The following is a 19,821-nucleotide window of genomic DNA, read 5'->3' as shown; positions in this document are numbered from 1 at the left end:
ATTGCCGTCTATGCCGGTAATTGACACAAGATTTAAAAGAAAAAAAAGAAAAAGTGTAGTAGATGTATATTGAGGATTGAGTTTATGGCATCCGACGTTTGAGTCGAGTTCTCATTTTTGTCTTTCATAATCACAAATTAAAGATTATAATATTTATATTTCCTATCATATTCGAATGAAGACAATATTATCAAAGATATTTACGAATCGCGTTTCAAAACGTTGACAAAAGTGCAGTAAGCAGCCGCAGAAAGATGTCTGTCGCCTTCGTGCAGCGCGGTAATCGCCCGCCGCCTAACACCGCACAAATTCAGAAGATGCTCGATGAAAATTCTCATCTCATTCAAACGATTCAAGAGTATCAAGCCAAGGGGCAGATAAACGAGTGCATTCAGTATCAGCAGATACTCCACCGAAATCTGGTGCACCTGGCGTCCATGGCGGACGCTACTCAAAACATCCAAGCGATACTTCCTGTGAGTTTTTTTTGTCATGCAATGTAACATACGTTCCGCAATATCCACTCTGACATTCTATCGGATATCTCCCCTTGCCGTACGAGAATCCTATACTCGATAGTCAATTCCCATCCGACGATAATCTAATTTTTCTGATCTCTTTCAGCCCCCTCACCAGTTGCAATCGGGTGGCGCCCAGCCCAATCAAGCAGCGCCACATGGAACCGCCGCCGAAGGCCCCAACAATTCGCAGGTGATGAATTCTGGTGGCTATCCGCAGCCACCCCAGGCATACAGAGGACCGCCTGGCCAGCCATCACCGGGCGCGCCGCGCCCTGGCGGGGCCCCCCAACCTTACGGCCAGAGGGGCTACCCGCAAGGTCAATACCAGGGTCAGTATCAGAGCGCAGCCGGTGGAAACTATCCTCCGCAAACGCAGGCGGGCTACATGAATCCCAATCAGCAAGCATATGGACCACCCGCCTCGCAACCCCAGCCGCAGGCCTACCCCAACAACTCAAATTACGGCCCCCCAATCACTGCCTCCCAGACCGGGGGCTACCCGCCAGCAGGACACCAGACTGGAGCGTACCCCTCATCAGGAATGCAGCAAGCGTATGCTCCCCCAGCGGCGGGAGGGCAAGCCCCCGCCAATCCTGCCCCCTACCCCGGTGCTAGAGGGGCAGCCTCACAGGGATATGCTGGAGCCGGAGGCTTTCAAGGACCGCCATCTGGCTACGGTCCGGGTGGTGGCGGCGGAGGACCTTCACCTGCCGCTTACAATCCGGGAGGCGGACAGGGCGCCTCTTATTCCTCCCAGCAGTTTGCAGGGGGCGCCCCGCCCTCAGCATACCCACCGGCGCCCGCGACGCAACCTAACCACTCGCCCCAACCGGGAGCAGGATACCCCACGCAGGCTGGCGGCGGCGCTGGGTACGGACCGCCCTCTTCGCAGGCTCCTGCTTACTCGTCGCCTGGGACGCACGCCGCAAATCCGCCTAATGGCAGTCCTCAGGCCGCCGGTCCAGGAGCGGGTAACCAGCCGTACCCTCCGTCCGGACAGCCCTCGGGGTATCCTCCCGCCGGCCAGCCACCCTTTGCCAACCCCTCTTCCCAGCCGGGCAGCCCCGCCCCCTCTGGCTATCAGACCCCGGCAACTCAACCCCCCAACAGCTCCGCCTCTGGCTCTTCGCAGGGATACGCTCCGCCCGCCCCCCAGTCTTACCCTCCTCCCGCTGGTAACTATCCTCCCCACGGTTACGGTTCTCATCCGCACCCCCAAGCCGGATATCCCCCCTCTCAATATCCTAACTCGTCTTATCAGTATTCTCGACCTCCCGCTCCTCAGCCTCCTCCGCCCCAACCCTCCTACGGAGGTTATAGCTATCAACCTCCCGCTCAGCAGTAAGCGATCACCCATGACAATTATCGCCCCCTAACTGGAACAGATGTGTTTTCCCAATTACCACTGAATTATGCACGCGCATATGATAAGATTTCCGATTTACTGGTTGACTTATCCCATTCAAAAATAATGGTGATAATGTGGTTCAGTGTTCGCTTCAATGTTATTATTGAAATGGGCATGGAAATACACTCGACTTCAAATCGGAGCATTGCCTCATTCCGATCATATACAAGCTGATCATTGAGTTATTCCTCATATCTTCAACCTAATGAAATCAGTCAGTAACACTACCTTTGAAGTTTTAAAATCTTTATAATATTTAGGGTCTTCTGACAAAAACCGATATGTCACTTGGTCATTCATTTTATCTACAATTTCACACAATATGTAATAATCCATCACTTCTAAGACACACACTGTTAATAGAAATGGGCATATTGTTCTAGTTTGAAAGTAAATAATATGATTGTGGACTTATCGAATTTTCTAATTAGCCGCCTCATTATTATAATAAAAGCCCTCTGGATGTTGAATAGTTTTAAGCATTTTGACTTCATGCTGCAAATATCCCAACTGAATAATGACTACCTAACCTACCTCGACTTTCGACTGGAAAAATTAAGATACAATATTAGTGATGTTAATTATACTGTTTTGTATTGAATGTAGACAACTGTTTCAATGTTCAAATTTTGTATACCTTTTTTACGAACTTACAATAAGATTCGAAAGCCTTGAATTTTACTAATCCTGTCAAAAGTTAAGCCAGTAAAAAAAATTGCAAACTTTTAAATTTAGATTAAGTTACACCAGGCACATATTGCAAGCAACTACATACTGTTGAGTGTATGCGCTGCGTTTTTGTGGTTGCTTGCGGTCTATGTGGGCTGGCCCATAGGTATTATATTAGAGTCTGCAAGAATGTTCGTTTGTATTATTCGTTAGCTAACGAGATAACGTCGCAAAGCGACACCTGCCAAAATCCCATGGCACAGCATCGCTCCCTATAAACAAAGTGTGGTCAATTTGACCACACATTTCATATAGCCGAAACTGAAAAAGTGACCTGATATCAGGTCTTTAATTAAGTAATTTGTTTTAGGAGTTCTATGTATCAAGTTACTAGAGTTACTAGAAAACATAATGAATCAAAAAGGCAGATAAATAAATACAATTCAACCTTGAATAGCAGATATGATTTTTTCTAATGCATATGAATTCAGCCTGGTGAATATGATTATTGTTACGGTTGCTTTTCTCGACAGTACTTACTTTATGCCTATTGCACTGTTTCTGGCTTTCGGCACCACTCTGACTGTCTTATTTTCCTTGTGCTAATTTTGTATATTTATAACGATAAATAAAGTGCTTTAAAGATATTTATTTCGCAAAAATAAATTTAAATTTGTAACAATGAGTGGAAAAAAATTATATAATTTAATAAAATCAATGCGAAATTTGTACTTGATGTTTTTAGTACGTTACTGTTGGATGGTTGATGGTTAATAATTCTCAGTTGAATAGTCGACAGAGATGCCCTCATTTTCTCTTTCTAACTTTCACTGTTTATTATTTATATTAACAGTGCTGAGAATCCCAGTTCACAAAGACACAATATGGAAATTGGTAAAACTAAGCGGCCAATTCGCTAGTTGATCATCGTGTAAACTAATACAGGTGTAGATGTGCTACCAATTATTAATGATGACTTAGCTCATGAGTGTGGATTAGAATGTTTCATGTCATTGTTGTGCTCTTAAAAAAATTTACCGACAGCTTGATACGACAGTTGATAAAACACTGGTCTATGGTCTATGAATGAATAATCTTATCTATAATAGTTACGAATTTTAAAAATGAATTTCTACATATTCCTTTTTAACTTTGAATATGTAAATTTCTATTTCATTTTAAATCCCTTTGCATTTGTCGACAGTCAGTGAATGTTAAAAGTATTTCTATGTTATTTTTAGTGTCAAAATCAATTTTACCATTGTCACTTTGAAGACCATACCGTATCCGTGATGGAATTAGCATTTTAATTTTTACTAGAATATTTGTATTTAAATAAATTTGTGTTATGGGTAATATTAAGAAAATGAAATAAGTATTACAAAGGAATGGGAAAAATGTTTTTAAATATAAACATACTGAGTGAGAATCCAATAAGGTTAGTACTATGTAATTAGATGGTAATTTTTCGTATTCAATGATTTTCCTGCCAATTTGAATTCAAATTACATCCATAAAGGTATCGGGAGAAATCAGTTTAAATTGCGGAACTGCTCCATTATTCTTCTAATAATGAAACACTTACCGAAAGGGATAAAAAAAAAATCAGATTGTGAAAGATTATAACCATATTATGTCCCTCATGCATGTCGTGTTTCATGGTGAAAAGTTTAATATTGACAAGAATTTTTGTACGATTCTCTCATAACCTGATTGTGTACATAAAAAGTTGATTGTGATGTTATTATTAATGTTATGTCCAATATTTTATATTATTCTTGAATGCATTGGTGTGTACAATTTAAATAAAATCGTACCAGTGGTTTGTGAAAATCGGACTGGATGTTTTAAATAAATTGCTTTTTTTAAGAAATTGTTTCACTCACCTTAGTAACTTCCAAATTCCCAATCAGTAAAATACCATATGGGTCACAGAGTGGACTTAAACACTTAAAATGCACATCGAAAAGATTTTTTTAACCAGCTGCAGGATCGAACCCACAGCCGCCTCTAGTACAACTCCAGTTGTATTAATCTAAAAAAAAACTTTAGTAATAGAACAAAAATAGAACTATTACTAAAGCGGTACTGCCGTAAGAGCAAGTCTTCCTGTGGACTAGAAGTAGGTACTATTATTAAAAGGCAAGTTGACAATGCCTTAAAAAGGGGTGATTTAGGAATGTTTTTGTCTAAAAATGTATTGTGCCAGTATCAACAATCTTGGATATAAAAAAAACAATGAAGATGTAGGTAGTTTTACTATTCGTCTGAGGAGGATGGCTGATCACTTGTTTGTGTATTAGCTAATCTTTGATGTCAAGACGTGAAAATACTGCAGCATGGTACAAAACCAATAAAGAATGTAACCATATGCCGGCTCTCACATCAGAACTCACCTTGTTAGGAACATGTCGAAAACGTCAGCCGATCGTTATTCACAAAACACACATTGCCAAATGGAGCTCCGCAGATTGCTCGCATGTGACTGTTTGAAAAAAACATTCACTGTTGCAAACCGACAAGTCGCATGCGACTCAACCTATTTGTCGAGATCGGCTCTGCCGATATGAGCTAGCCTGCGCAAACCGCTCTCGTCGGCCATTTTATCTAGACATCAGGATGCACTGTGCATCGATATATAATCGCTGTTTCTGCATCTGATGACATATTTGTGTAATGGCGTTTGACGTTTTGAGAGATCATGCGCGAGTGTCGCTCGGTAGATATGCGAGGTCGTGACATGCAACACTGGGTCGCCGGGCCGGTCTCCGAAGGTTTGATTTATGGTTGTGCGGTACACGAGGCGAATTGTGATGAGCGAGCTAAAGGCTACCACTATTTTTATTGGGAAATCGAAGAATCCCAGATCTTTCAGCAAATAAAAAGAATGGAGAACCAGTCTCCACAAGTAAATTTATTTAATAACCTGATCCGTGCCACGGACGAATTAGCTCGCCAAAGCATGTATGTCGCCTCAGGCCACGGACTAATTAACTCGCGGGTTCTTTTAAACGTCATAACTTCTGAATAAACATTCTGTGTATATTTTCTAAACAATATTATTTATCATTTTAGTGTGAAAATATTCACGATAAACATGTGTTGGTAAGTTTTCACAAATATTTATCATTCCGTTCCTATTTCATATTTATTAAACGATATATTTTATTCCGAAAATAGCTGGCCTACAAGTGTCCACCTAGTAAAAATTGGCTGGCAGTGATAAAGTTACTATTACTATATGGCAGCACAGAATTCTGTAAATGTGTCGACATTGAGGAAATCATGAAATAATTTTTAGAGAAGACCATTAGTCCTAGCAATTATCTGAAGGATCTTACCGTACCAGCAGAAACATAGTTCTTTGAATTCTTTTAAATGAGTGGAAACCAATGACATTAATATGGACGAAGCATCTGGAAAAAAAAATGACACTCACTTTTTTTGTCGGGTCTGCCGAATGGCATAATCTATTCTAACACCATTACAATAAATTTGATATTGCTATAAATTCCCGAAACTTTTTGTCGGGTCTGCCGAATGGTTCGGTTCGAACAGGTTCGCTCAAACGAACATTGATACTAGAAACACTGATCTAACGCCGTTACAATAAAGGTGATATTGCTATAAATTCCCGATGCGTGATATCGCATAATCGATATTGTGTGACGTCTACCTATGCACGTGCGAATGTCACTATGGACGAATTTACTTGCTAGATACTGTACTGAGTGCGTCGTCCATATAATGTCATTGGTGGAAACAGATATGAAATTATTTGTTTTGATCTCCATTTTCATAAACTTTAACACTGTCATTGACAATGTTTGGCGCTCCTATCTCCCAATCCCAAATCTGTCCCATCTTCACTTTCACTAGAGTTCTCCGCTCCGCGGTGTGGTTTGGTGGGGCCATTAAAATCGCTAATTAACATTCTAGTCTACGTGGCCACATGAGCAGGAAAATACACCACACTAATAATTATTCCACTATCCTCTCTTATCAATCAAGTTTCATTTTAACATTTAATTCTATTTATCATATGGAAATGAAATATTTGGCAATAAATAGTGAAGCCAATAGGAGCAAACTGTGTGAGCAATGCACGTGTGTCAAGGGGTTCTTCAGTATTTCCCACCGCATGAAAACACGCTATGGCCATGCGTTAAGAAAACAAATTATTTTTAGAATACTTTATCCAAGGTGCATGCATCTACAACTGAAACACTAATAAAGTAACTATTGATTGATAATAGTTATTCAATTTATATTGTGCAGTATTCGTACGTTTACCATTGTATGGTGGTTAAAAGTATTTTAATCATGTATAAAGCCGTAACTGCAAAATGGTACTTTTTAGTAGTACGATTTTAATGACACCATAACGTTAATTTTTAATGTTGAAATCGTAATTTTTTAGTTGATAGTGAGATACCCGGGGTTCCAGCGGCTAGCTCAGGTGTCCATCGAACCCCGGATTCACAAAAAAAAAAAAAATTAAACGGTTGGAGTATAAATAAAACTCGGTCTTTCGTGTTCGTGACGTGGTCTTATATTTTCTTATGATTTTTAGTTTCACAAATTTATATCTGGGTTTTTTACGATTATAGTCGCAGGTCCTATCCTATTGGAAAAGGGACGCTTACTAACCTTTTTTTTTTTCTTTTTCAAACTTCGCGTACCCACGCCATTCTACAAAAAGGACTCTCGTGATTGGCCAAATTTTATCGCATGATTTTGATTTGACGAATCACGAGGACCACCTCGGTGCAGGCGCGCAGATATTTCGACGTAGCCGGCAAGTGCGGCAAAATTTATTATTTTTGAATCCTTATATTTAGTCTTAAAATTATCTCTTTCATCCATCATCATTTTTACTTTTTAAATTAAATTAAATTTATCTTAATTACACCTCCGCCCAATATGCGATTTTCACACACCAGACGAAGGCCTTTACCTATGAATAAAAAATACTTACGTGGTTGAGCAAGGAATCAGATTAGATGTTTTATGAAGCCGTTTCTAGAGGTCAGGGTTACGTTTCGACTTATAGCTACTAAATGATTATTTTACACCGGGAGAAGCCCGCCTGTAACAGGGGTGTATCAATAGATATAATATATTGACTGAATTTTTGTTTTTTTCGATTATCATTGTTGTATTATCTTTAAAATTATTTAATAAAAGGCAATCATGTCCCCATGTAACCCACGGTGGCCGCGTGGCTTAAGCGCTGGACTATAACGCCGTGGGTCCCAGGTTCGAATCCTGGGTCTGGCAAGTACACATATTCTTTTTCAATTTGTGTGAGTCAGGGTATGGACCTAATAGGTTGAGCAAGTGGCTGACATCCATTTCTCGTAAAAAACAAAATCTGTTAATACAAACCTCTACTCTGTGGAGGGGCCCAAATGATGCTATTAGGATCGGACATGGTTGGAAAAAAAAATCATGTCAAAATAGGCAAAAACGCAGTTACGGACTTTTACGTAGGAAGTGTCAATTTATGAAATATTATAATTTAAAAAATGACAATACTTCTAAACGTGGGAAGCGATGTTGCCAAGATAACCACTGTTTTGCAGATGTATCATTCAACTTTCTTCTATGCATAGCATTGTTAACTAGTTAGTTTTACATAATGTCGGCATTCTATGTATTAGACCGTAGGTGCCATGAAACGAAAAGGTTTGAAAATCACTGGTACAGGGATCAAATGAAGAAAAACGAACTAAGTAAATTTTCAATAAATTCAATTAGAGAACGAAAATCTTACAAATTACCTAACTTAATAATAATTACATACATACATATCTCATAATATATTACTTATTCAGAAAATGTTAATGTGGGCATATTGAATGGACGAACACTCTCATGGAAAATGTCCTCTTCTTCATCACCGACCGGGGTGTAGGTGGGGAAAGGGGGAGCTGTTGTCAATTTCCTCAAAGGTAAGACAGTATCAAACATATAACAGAGACCGTTGATGTGTCCTGGGATTCCCACACCCTCTACCCAGATGACATTATATTTTGTGTTGATGCGAAGAATCCGGACTCCTCTCAAAATTCGCCACCTGAAGCAAATGAAAACAATAGTTATTTATATGCAAGGTCTTTAACAGCTTTTAGTAGTACAGTAGAATCTCAATAATCCATCACCACCTGAACACTAGTGGCAGCTGCTCTAACATCATGCTAGTGCACTGCACTCCTTCCAATTTTTAAAACATCACTCAATGTGTACCATTAATATTCACAATTTATCACTTACTTTTCGTAATTCACACCATATACATTTCGATACCCCAGTTCAATAGGGGAAACCTTGTTCCAAGATAATGGCGTTTGAAGTTTTTGCAGTAATTCTCATTTTAATTTTAAAGCCTTGATTTCGTTGAAATTGTATGTTTTTTTATATTTAATTTAGTGGAATTCATCAATACACAATGAAATTGTACATTTTATTAATAAGGAATTAACCAATTAATTTGATTATATAACGGAATCACTAATTAATCTCAGAAAGGGTTATTCGATTTTATGACACATTGAAGATATTTTTGACTATTTTTTTTGCTGAAATATAAAGAGGAGACTTTTCTACATCGAATGGCATTCTTAACTCAAAACCTTTAAATTTTGAGTTGTTCCCCTATTGAACTGTGGTATCGATTTGTAGTACACCTCCGAAGAAACCAATTTTGGAAACCACCGGCTACACAGCTGAAGATATTTTGGTTTTGCATAAATTACTGGAGAGAATTTTAAAACAAAGTTTGAATGTGAGAAAATAATCATCAATAAGAGATTATGTTGGTAAATAATAGAACACTTTATGTTCTGCCAATAAAAATTGACCAATATTTCAAACTCATGAGAAGGAATCTTTTACATGTTTTTTATTTTCCAGTTTTCCATACATTCCAGTAATATGGCACCATCAGGGTTTATATAGTGCAGGATTAGTGAGATTCTACCGTAGAGTTAAACCTCGATACAACGGACTAATACGTAATTAAAAAAATTAATATTTATGAGTCATCAATGATTAACCTTTTCCACTCGAATTTTTTTTTATAGGTACATACCACCCACTCGAGACTTTTTCCCGCACAAAGCATAATTTCAATATAAAACATTTAATTGGTGAAAAAAATGTAAAAAAAATTTTTTTTTTTTATTCTGTAAAATAAATTTATAATGAATATACTGTACTTATTTTTAGTTTATTTATAATTCTTCGTGTGGTATTTCACAAAGCAATCTCCAATATGTAATCCTGGCTTATCACAGAATCGTAATGAAATAGCGGTATGTAGAGAACTGGCTATAAAATGTAAATCGTCCATTATGACTGTAAATATGATACAAATGAATTGCCTTCAAATACACTTGTAATATAAGCGGCTGTCTCGTAAATTTCCTAAATTAGTTTCGGGCTCATAACAACTCATTCCCAGTGCGGTACACATTATCAAAAGATTTCTCAAAAAATAATAAATCGATACGTAATAATTTTCATTTGACTCATTAGATTATTTCACATTATATAGGTTCCGAATCGACATAATATACTAGTAAGTATTGTCATCAAAAACAGTATTCAAATATAAAACTGTAAACTATACGGACGCCCCTGCGCAAGCGAGAACCAATAAAAAATATAAACACACTTCAAAATCATGCGTGACAAACACTTCACTCTAGTCTGGGAACGTTCAATAAATAAAATTTATGTGACAAAAAAACATTGCTTGCAAGCGACGACCTACGAATAAAAAAAGAGAAGATTCCGATAAAAATACTATGTTGAAATTAGGCACGCAGTATTCTTTTGCCGACTTCTTTCTCAGATAAATGTAATAACCTATTATTATTCATTCTAACTTGATTGAAATCGCATTATAAAAATTTATGAAAATATTACAAAAAATGACATTAGAGGCGGTGCCGCCGCTACGGCGGCACTCGAGTAATACGGCAAACTTCTAATGCCGCCGATATGGCGGCACTCGAGTGTTAAGGGTTAAAGTTATAATCCATATCAATACAGAATTAGTATGGATTATTATAATACAAGTACACAGTAAACTTACAACCAAATAATTTCAGTAACAATTTGTTAATACATATAAGACGCCTTACCGATTCCCCATGTGACCAGGCAATTTTGTTCCAGGCCAAACTCTGCCTTTCTCACCACCACCTCCGATGTTTCCTGGCCTCCTATGACTTTTTGTAACACCGTGAGATGCCGGTAGCCCTTTGAATCCCCACCTCTTGACTACGCCTTGGAAACCATGATCGATTCTGAAATCAAATCAAAACAAACCCAATTGAACTTACAGTGAGACGCTTCAGTTGAAAATTATTCAATAAATTTTTTTTCATATTTAACATAGAAATAAGCACCCACAGTAGGCTTAGTTAGTAGAGCACCTACCTCTGAAATCGTAGATAGCTGACTGGTCAAAAAAAATACATTTTGTTTTTTCAATATGGATTTAATCCGGTGCAAGACACCAATGAGTTGGGTGACTAGCTAACAACCATTAGTTAATAAAAAAGACAACCCCATTATAGTAATTTATATATTTTATTAAAACAATAAAATAATTCAAAGGAATTTTCCTTTCGTTACGTACGTTAATCCTCTTACGTCAATCCTATCCCCGACCCTAAAATGTGAAGCATACAGTGGTGTTCCAGGAGTGATAGCCGCCTCGGGTGTAATCATGAATCTACAAATGTGTTTCTTAGGTGGCACACCAGAATTTTTAAACAAGCCATAGTATTCTTTCGTGACGAGGGATGGATCTACTGTCTCGGCTCCAACCAGTAAGCACCCCAGCTTGTGCTGAATGCGTACAAGCGGTTTCCTAGGAGGATCCCACAGTCCAGGAGGAGTGTATTTTATCACATGATTATCGACAACCTAAAAAGACAAAGAATAATAATTATTATTCCTATAACATTATCAAGACTACAAAGATAAACAACTTGTCTCTGCTTAAGTATTCAACTCACAAAAAGACGGAATGTTTACCAACTGCATACGTACAAATTTCTGATATAAATTTCACTCCAGTAAGTATTCAGGAATTCATATTTTGGAAACCGTATCAACTTAATTAACTTTACTTAAAACAGGTTATTAAATATTATATGCAGCTTGGTTGTGAGGGAGGATCCCGTCTCTTTCTGTTAAGCAGAGACATTATCATTTATCTTTGTAGTAATGGTGACAAATAGATAATAATTTATAATATGTAATATCAATTTGTTTACTTATATTGTTGCAGTGCATACATAGTATGCGGCAACATTTCATGAGCTGTACAGCTCAAAGGAAATATTGGTAGTAGGGACCGACAAGTTCAACGTGAGGCTCCAAGGCTTGTTGATCTCTCGTTCAATTCACTCAATGGAGTCATTAACATACATAAGAATTGCACTAGATTCTGTATACAAGACTTGTCATCAACATTGAATGATGTTTAGAGCTTCCAAAGCGGTTTTAACCGAAACCGGGTAACCGGGGGTTTTTAAATTAACCGATAACCGGGTAATTTCATACGGTTAACCGCTCTTAGTACCTCCATAAGTATATGCACCAAAGAGACAAACACAACAAAAATATTTGTATGAGCTATGGCATGCTATAAAAATTAACAACAAATAACGTCGCCTACATATATTACTTTATTAGATATCATTTAAATGGATTACCTACTTATTCTTATTCTTTTGGTTTGGTAAAATTTCCAAGAATAAAAATAATAGCGCGACCAACGTCTGAACAAAAATGAACCATAAGTGAGAGTGAGTAAGCATTCAGCACGCTTATATCTCCACTCTATGCGTTAGAATAAGATTGAATTCCTTCGGCTGAATTTCATAAATTTGAAAACGTTGCCGGAAAAAAATGATTTGGCTGATTACATGCATTTAAAAACTGCGAGCACGAGTTGCTGAAATTTATTGTTTTTGTGTTAAATATAAAGTTAGTGATAATTAATTTTAGTTATTTTAATAGAACATAATATGGTTAACTATGTTGTGTTTAAATTTGGTGGTCGTACTACGAGGGTGGGTCAATAATTCCTTAGAAAAAAGCATTAAAACAGTTTTTATTTTTGTATTTTTTTTTTATTTCTCAACATAATCTCCTTGGAGCTCAATACACTTGGTTAGACGTTTCTCAATTTTTTTTAAACCGTCAGAAAAATAAGTTTTTGGAAGGTCCTCAAAATAAGCATTTGTCCGATCGATGACTTCTTCATTTGAAAAAAAAACATTGTCCACTTAGCCATTTTTTTAAGTTTGGGAAAAGGAAAAAGTCACTGGGGGCTAAATCTGGCGAATACGGTGGGTGGTCGACCAATTCGAACTTCAATTTTTCAATTTTAGCCATTGATCGTAAACATGTGTGAACACGGGCATTGTCCTGATGAAAGAGGATTTTTTTCCTGTTTAAATGAGGCCGTTTTTCTTCAATTTTGTTTTTTAGCTGGTCCAATAAAGATGCATAATAATCCCCTGTTATTGTTTTTCCTTTTTCCAAATAGTCAACGAAAATAATTCCACGTGCATCCCAAAATACAGTAGCCATAACCTTACCAGCTGATTTTACGGTTTTCGCCTTCTTTGGACATGGTTCGCCTTTCGCAATCCACTGCTTTGACTGTTCTTTCGTCTCGGGAGTATAGTGGTGTATCCATGTTTCATCTACAGTCACAAAGCGACGAAAAAATTCATCCGGATTGCGTTGCATGAGCGACAACAGGGCTTTAGAGGCCACCACCCTATTGCGTTTATTGTCGACTGTGAGCAAACGCGGCACCCATCTTGCAGAAATTTTTTTCATGCCCAATTTGTCATGTAAAATAGAAATGACGCTACCTTTTGAGATCCCTGTAACCTCAATTATCTCACTCAACTTTAATCTTCGGTCACTTAACACCATATCGTGGATTTTATTGATCATTTCTGGTGTAGTCACCTCTAAAGGACATCCTGAGCGTGGTTCATCCTTTGTTGATGTACGACCACGTTTAAATTCATTTAACCAGTTATAAATAGTTGCAAGTGAAGGAGCAGATATGCCGTGAACTAAATCCAACTCATTTTTTATTTCCTTTGCTGTTAACCCTTTTATATTAAAATGTTTAATAACAGCTCTAAACTCAATTTTCTCCATTTTCCACAAGCAAATTTTTTTTTAAATGTACGAGAAACACACAACAACCCGACCAATCTGATTGAAACTTCGCAGCATACTGAATCGGTAGTGCCGCTGCATGAAAACAAACCGCTTACAGTACTAGTCGCGCCACCTGTCGGCTTTTCTAAGGACTTATTGACCCACCCTCGTACTTTCAGAAATTTAAATTTTCTAGCGAGCCACTTATACATATTTCTACTTTATATTGTTTTATCATCGTCCTTTATCGTACCATACATATTATTATATTACTTAAAATAAATAAGTACATCGAACTTCTAATAAAACATAAAGTACCTACTTATCGTTTTTTCTTAAACTAAATAATAATTGAAATATATTTTGAAATAAGTGAGTAAAAGTAAAAATAATTAGTGAAAAGAATAGTTTTCACTTTCCTTCACATTTTTTTCAATTCTCGGTGAGTACTCCCATCCGAATGCAATTATCAAGATGTACATCTGTGAGTCTGTTTCTATATTTTCTTTTAACCACCTTCATAGTGGAAAACGTTGATTCACATAAGTAGGTAGAACAAAACAATGCCTTCATTTAGAGCGCAATTCGATCTAAAATTGGATACTGGATGTTGGGACGAACAGGCATACAGATTCTACAGTTGAGGCAACACTCTTAAGTGACAAGTCAAATTGAAACTCTATCAATTTTATTCCATTTCTCATGAAGGGCCTTTTGAAAATTTTCGGCGATACAGCTGAATAGTTTTTCATTCCGGAGTCCAATAATAAAAATTGAGAGGTAAATTTATAAATGATAAAAATAAATATCCTACGCGAGCTACCAAAAATGCCGCCACAAGCGACCGTTTGGCGATCACTGGTATAACGTTTCATAGTTAAGTTGATAATAATAAAATCGTTGTTCTACTGTGCGTTATACTCTAGAAATGCGGCTTTATTTTGCCTAAAAATAGGCCCTCTCTATATCAGTGGCGAAGGCTCCATACTAAGCGATTATTTAAAGCTTACCTTCTATTTTCAAGTATTTAATTTAAATAAATAAATATCTATATAGTCTAGGACTAGGTGATATAATAAAAATATTGATTGTCATCTATCGTCAGAATTTAGAAGTAGAGCGTTTAATTTAGTCAAGTTTCGAATCAAAAATAAATGACGGAAGGTCACAGACGTGAGTGCTATTTTTAGAATTATGTCGAACATAATCCTCGCCGAATTTTCTACCGCGATTCCGTTTCATACAACTTCATACATGTCTGCATATTTGTTCCAGACTTGTAAGCGCTACAGAGCAAGCTTACACTCTATGTTGATTTGTTTATTGTCTATGACTATCTTTTTAAGCAAATAATAAATAATAAGGATGATTCAAAAAAAAAATAACTATTGTGTTCGATCACATATAATTTATAAATTGTTATTAAAAATAAATATTGTATTTCGTGATTATTATTTAGGTTACTTCAGTCATAGACAAACATAACATGATATACACAGTTCATGTCATATTGACATTTCAAAGATGGTGATAAAGTTTTATTTTATAATACAAAATTCAGTGTATTACTGTGTTTTGAATGTGGATAAATTATCTCATATTGTACCGAAATCATTCGTCAGTGCTTTAAATAAAGTATTTATTAAATTGTCTAGTGTTCCGGTTGAAGATATTGTGCGACCGATTGCATTTAAAAAAAATCATTTCCGAGTTTGACGTTTCTTCAAAAATTAAAAATTATCAAAGCTTGACCTTCCAAGGGTTCATTTAGATTTGAATACAGCAAAAAACTTATATTAGACATTTTCACAATTTATATGATAAATATTCGTTTTTAACTGGCAGTTATACATTAAGCAAACTTTTTTGTTGGCCATGCGTATTGTTTGCTAAAGAAAAGTCTGCGTGGAATTCTACTGCCATAAGTGATTTAAATATTTTGACAAATTCAGCGGTGAAACCTATGACCAGTGTGTCGTTGTCATTAGTGTGCACCTATTCATCAGTAGTAATATCATAAGTATTATCTTCTTATTTCCCGTAAGTTACCTGACAAGTGTGCTCTTTTTCTCTGATCTCCACAGCTTACCTCTTTCCAAAAGTCACCCTTCGCCACTGCTCTATATATCATTACTCTGAGAGCGCGACCCTTTTTAAAAGATTACGCGTATACCTACAGCTGAAGAAGTGTCCCAAGGCCTACTGCCATCTATCTATAGTAATGACCGGGGGTTTGCACAACAACCGCCACTAACTCGAAAACTAAAAGCACTAATGCAATTGTTTTATAATTTCCGTATAGGCAGTAACCAATTATTATTATCCACATTAACAGAATTCATTTTTGGAACTAATTACGGAAATAATTAAAAATAAAACCTTCTCTAAAATTTATAAATTGTCGCTTACGTTGTTCTGCCGATTAAAGGTCGATATACCCACTATGACTTTACCATTTGTTATTTTATAGTGTACATACCTATTGGGAGTATGTCTAACAATCCATTGTGTTTGTGATTTGATATTTTTACCTACTTATGTATATTAAATATTTATGATCTATGTTGAATCTTGTATTGTAATATTTTAAAACACATTCAAATTTTACTTATTTTCCATTTTATTATCTTTATAATTTATTATTGTTTTCATGAGATGTACATACTCTTTGAACAGTAACGTACTACGTACATGTAAAAAATATATTTCGGTTATAACCGTTAGCCGGTTACTTAATCCTTAATTAACTGTTAACCGGTTAGTATTTTTACCCCTGGAAGCCCTAATGATATTGTATGGAATTGAAAGCACAGTACAGTAATACCCTGACTTACACGAACTGGGAATTACACAGTTCTTAATCCGACACTTCAGACCCAGTTCAACCAGAAAAGCGCATGACACTTAAACTCAGCTTAATTGAAAAGGGTTATAGAATGGTTTAGGTACAAAGCAAGGAATAAAAAAAATATTAGCTTGCTATGAAGAAACTCTACATGAAAAAAAGAAGACATTGTGTCGTCAGACGAATTTATTAGATTTTATGAAGCCATCGACATCGAAATAACTTTTTTACGTAACTAACTCATTTATTTTTTTAATATTTTGTACATATTAATATGTACAAAGAACTGCAATTTTCTTCTAAACTAGTATTTTTATTAGTCCTTGGTCCCAATTAAAGAAAATTTATATTGTAATGGATTTAAATTTAGTTTCTATTTGGGTCATTTTTTGCAACCCAGGTTTCGCCTTTCGGCATCTTCAGGTACTATGTGCACTCACCAAAAGGTAAATACACACTGACAACGAATATCATTAATTCTAAATTATGTAATAATTATGAAAAGCCAAACTCAAGTCGCAAAAAACGATTCAAATGGAATAATAACTTAATCCATTAGAATTTAAATTCAAATTCCATAGTATTAATATCAAAATTTATATGTATTTATATGCAAAGTTGTATCCCGACTTCGACTTAAGCGATTTTCGTCAGATCCACCTATCGCGTAACTTTGTGGTATTACTGTATAACAATAATGAAACACTGAAATTGTAATATTGTTGGGCAGTGGAATTTCGACATTCGATAATGATTACTATAGACCCACCTGCAATAATGTTGTGTGAATTTTCCGACCGCTTGCGGACCATAATGGATAGTCCCCAATTTTCCGAGCAATCAATCCTGCCCGTCTCGTTCTAGTTGTCCATTCACCGTGCGGTATGGGTTCATCCAACAACGGAGTCGGTAGACTGGCCATTGTTTTAGCCACCGTGTAGCGGTCTTGGATAAATTCCTGAATAAAGTCTTTGTTATCTGAAGTGATATGATCCTCGTGTAACTGTGAAAGATACCATCACATGGATTTATTTATTACAATGGGGTTTGATTTTTCTCAATTTATCGAAATCATCATAAGCCTGAATTAATCCACTGCTGAAGACCTCTCCAAGCTAATTCACTCCTATATTGATCAAGCTAGAATGTGGCCAGTGCCAGCTGGCTCCACCTAGGGGCGGTAGGTTATATGAAAGTATGGTGAAGCAGGCTAGTATGGTGAAAAAGTATGGTGAGGTGGGCTGGTAATCAATTTGTGGCAAAATTTGAAAGTTAACATTATATTATATGGGTATGTTATAATGACCAAAGTAAATCCTCTGTGATGGCCTGAATTATTTTTATCGCATCGCTATTTCTCATAAGTTGTCAGCTATTGTTGGCCTGCTTTATTCAGCTGTATGAGAAAGCCGATTCCTTGCCCCCCTTTTAATTTAATACCTCTATGGGCTCCGCTAATTAAAAATAATTATTTCAACTATTTTCAATTATTCTTGCCAGTTGCCTAATTGCCGAGCAACTACCCTTGGTGCGGTCTTACTATAGGTGTGTTGGTACTGTTCGGTTATACGGAATACAGCGGAAAACACATTTTGAAAATACCCGATATACTGGATTATTTGTTAGTTTAGGTTAGGTTAGGTTTGGTTAGTTTAACCTAACAAATAATCCAGTTTATCGGCTATTTTCAAAATGTGTTTTCCACTGTATTCCGTATAACCGAACAGTACTGGTGTGTTTTTGTAGCACACAGTTATGTCAGGTAAGTAAATTATATAATTGATTTTGTATGATTCACAATAATTATCATGTATGTATAGGGATATGTTATTTTAATTTCCTCTTGTCACGCTCAAATGGCTAGAGCTTTGGGAGTGAAAATGATAATTACACAATTATGAAAACAATTACACAATTAAAATGATAATACAAAAGTGCAGGTAGATGACTGATATAGTGGTAATTTTATAGTACTCCATATCATTCCATCAATCATACTTTAATTATTAGGTATGATTTATCTGATTCGACGAGGAAATAATTCGGTAATCGCCTGTTTGGTGTAGATTAATATTTATATAACTTTCATAATGATCTTACCACGCGCTCTCTTTTGACAAACCATTTTGGATAACGTAATTTAGGTTTTGCCAGGAAACTTCTGTTTCGAACTGGAAGTACAGTGTGATTTAACCTGAAATAAAAAAATACATAATATTACTGCGGTATAACCTAGAATATGGATGCAATTAACACCATTCAAACTAAATGTACTAACGTTAAGTTGAGAAACTTTTGGCAGAGAGATGTATTAATCAAGGGAGCCGACATCCTCCAACTTATTCTGAATAAAATACGCTATTTCTATATATGTATTTTATTAAAGGTTATAAAATGTTCAGACCATAGACTAAGTTCAGACTTTGGCGAACGGACTGTCAAAATTGCGGGAATAGACTAAAATGGACCAAATTTAGTCTATGAACTAAATTGAGGGACTTTGAGGGATGCCAGTCGAACTAAAAACAATGAAAGTTTATGACAAGATGTCTGTATCATTCAACCTGAATCAAACAAACGAAATGAAACCGTTTGGTTGGGACCGTTTGGTAAATGTCCACGGAAACGCTTTTCTGACGACTAATTAGTGTTGCCAGTACTTAGAATTAATTCATAACATATTAGTCTCTAAAACAGAACCATATTTATTGAAACGTCCACTTGTTATGAAATTCTAAGCTCCTATCGTTGTCTACAATAATACAAATTCGTATTCATTCATTTTAAATGTACAAAATATAAAGAATGCTTCGTGAATAGATAGCCATTTAGTTAATTTATAAGATTTATAGGTATGACAAGTTTTTAAAAATTACTTTTGATAAGAGCTTTTTATAATTGACCACTTGTTCATGTCGACAGTATGATTTTGTGACTTAGACGACAATCGAACATATTAAATTGATAAAATTCATTAGGTAGGTAGGTAATATAAAGATCATTCCGGGTTGATTTAGCACAGTTTGTAGTTTAGAATCTCCGTTACGAAATATAAATAAAATGAAAATAAATTCTTGGTCTGACATAATAATTATAGTAATGATATTAAATCGAACTCTTCGCATAGAAAATATGGTTGGATTTTGAGATAATAAGACCAAAAGCGGCTT

At 36.2% G+C, this 19,821-nt stretch overlaps 3 protein-coding genes across 3 annotated transcripts in view; 1 reads left to right on the top strand and 2 right to left on the bottom strand.

The window, feature by feature from the left end:
- The window catches only part of LOC147066298 (protein O-glucosyltransferase 2-like), a 218,508-nt gene that overhangs the window by 170,073 nt on the left and 28,614 nt on the right, over positions 1 to 19,821 (bottom strand). The window lies entirely within an intron of this gene.
- Positions 62 to 4,471, top strand: LOC147066301 (uncharacterized). The gene is made up of 2 exons (XM_085955552.1): positions 62 to 476; positions 625 to 4,471. The coding sequence occupies exons 1-2, from the start codon at positions 255 to 257 to the stop codon at positions 1,864 to 1,866; spliced, it is 1,464 nt and encodes a 487-aa protein (XP_085811678.1). The 5' UTR covers positions 62 to 254; the 3' UTR covers positions 1,867 to 4,471.
- On the bottom strand, positions 7,131 to 19,069 carry mRpL3 (mitochondrial ribosomal protein L3). The gene is made up of 6 exons (XM_085956029.1): positions 18,930 to 19,069; positions 18,752 to 18,845; positions 17,421 to 17,654; positions 11,249 to 11,538; positions 10,749 to 10,913; positions 7,131 to 8,677 (listed from the first exon to the last, which is right to left on the bottom strand). The coding sequence occupies exons 1-6, from the start codon at positions 18,980 to 18,982 to the stop codon at positions 8,428 to 8,430; spliced, it is 1,086 nt and encodes a 361-aa protein (XP_085812155.1). The 5' UTR covers positions 18,983 to 19,069; the 3' UTR covers positions 7,131 to 8,427.

This window comes from Rhyacophila brunnea, unplaced genomic scaffold (genome assembly GCF_057557595.1).
Source record: "Rhyacophila brunnea isolate RB1 unplaced genomic scaffold, BYU_Rbru_1.0 scaffold_5, whole genome shotgun sequence".
Classification (NCBI taxonomy): Eukaryota; Metazoa; Arthropoda; class Insecta; order Trichoptera; family Rhyacophilidae; genus Rhyacophila; species Rhyacophila brunnea.
This window is presented reverse-complemented; position numbering and strand designations above follow the sequence as displayed.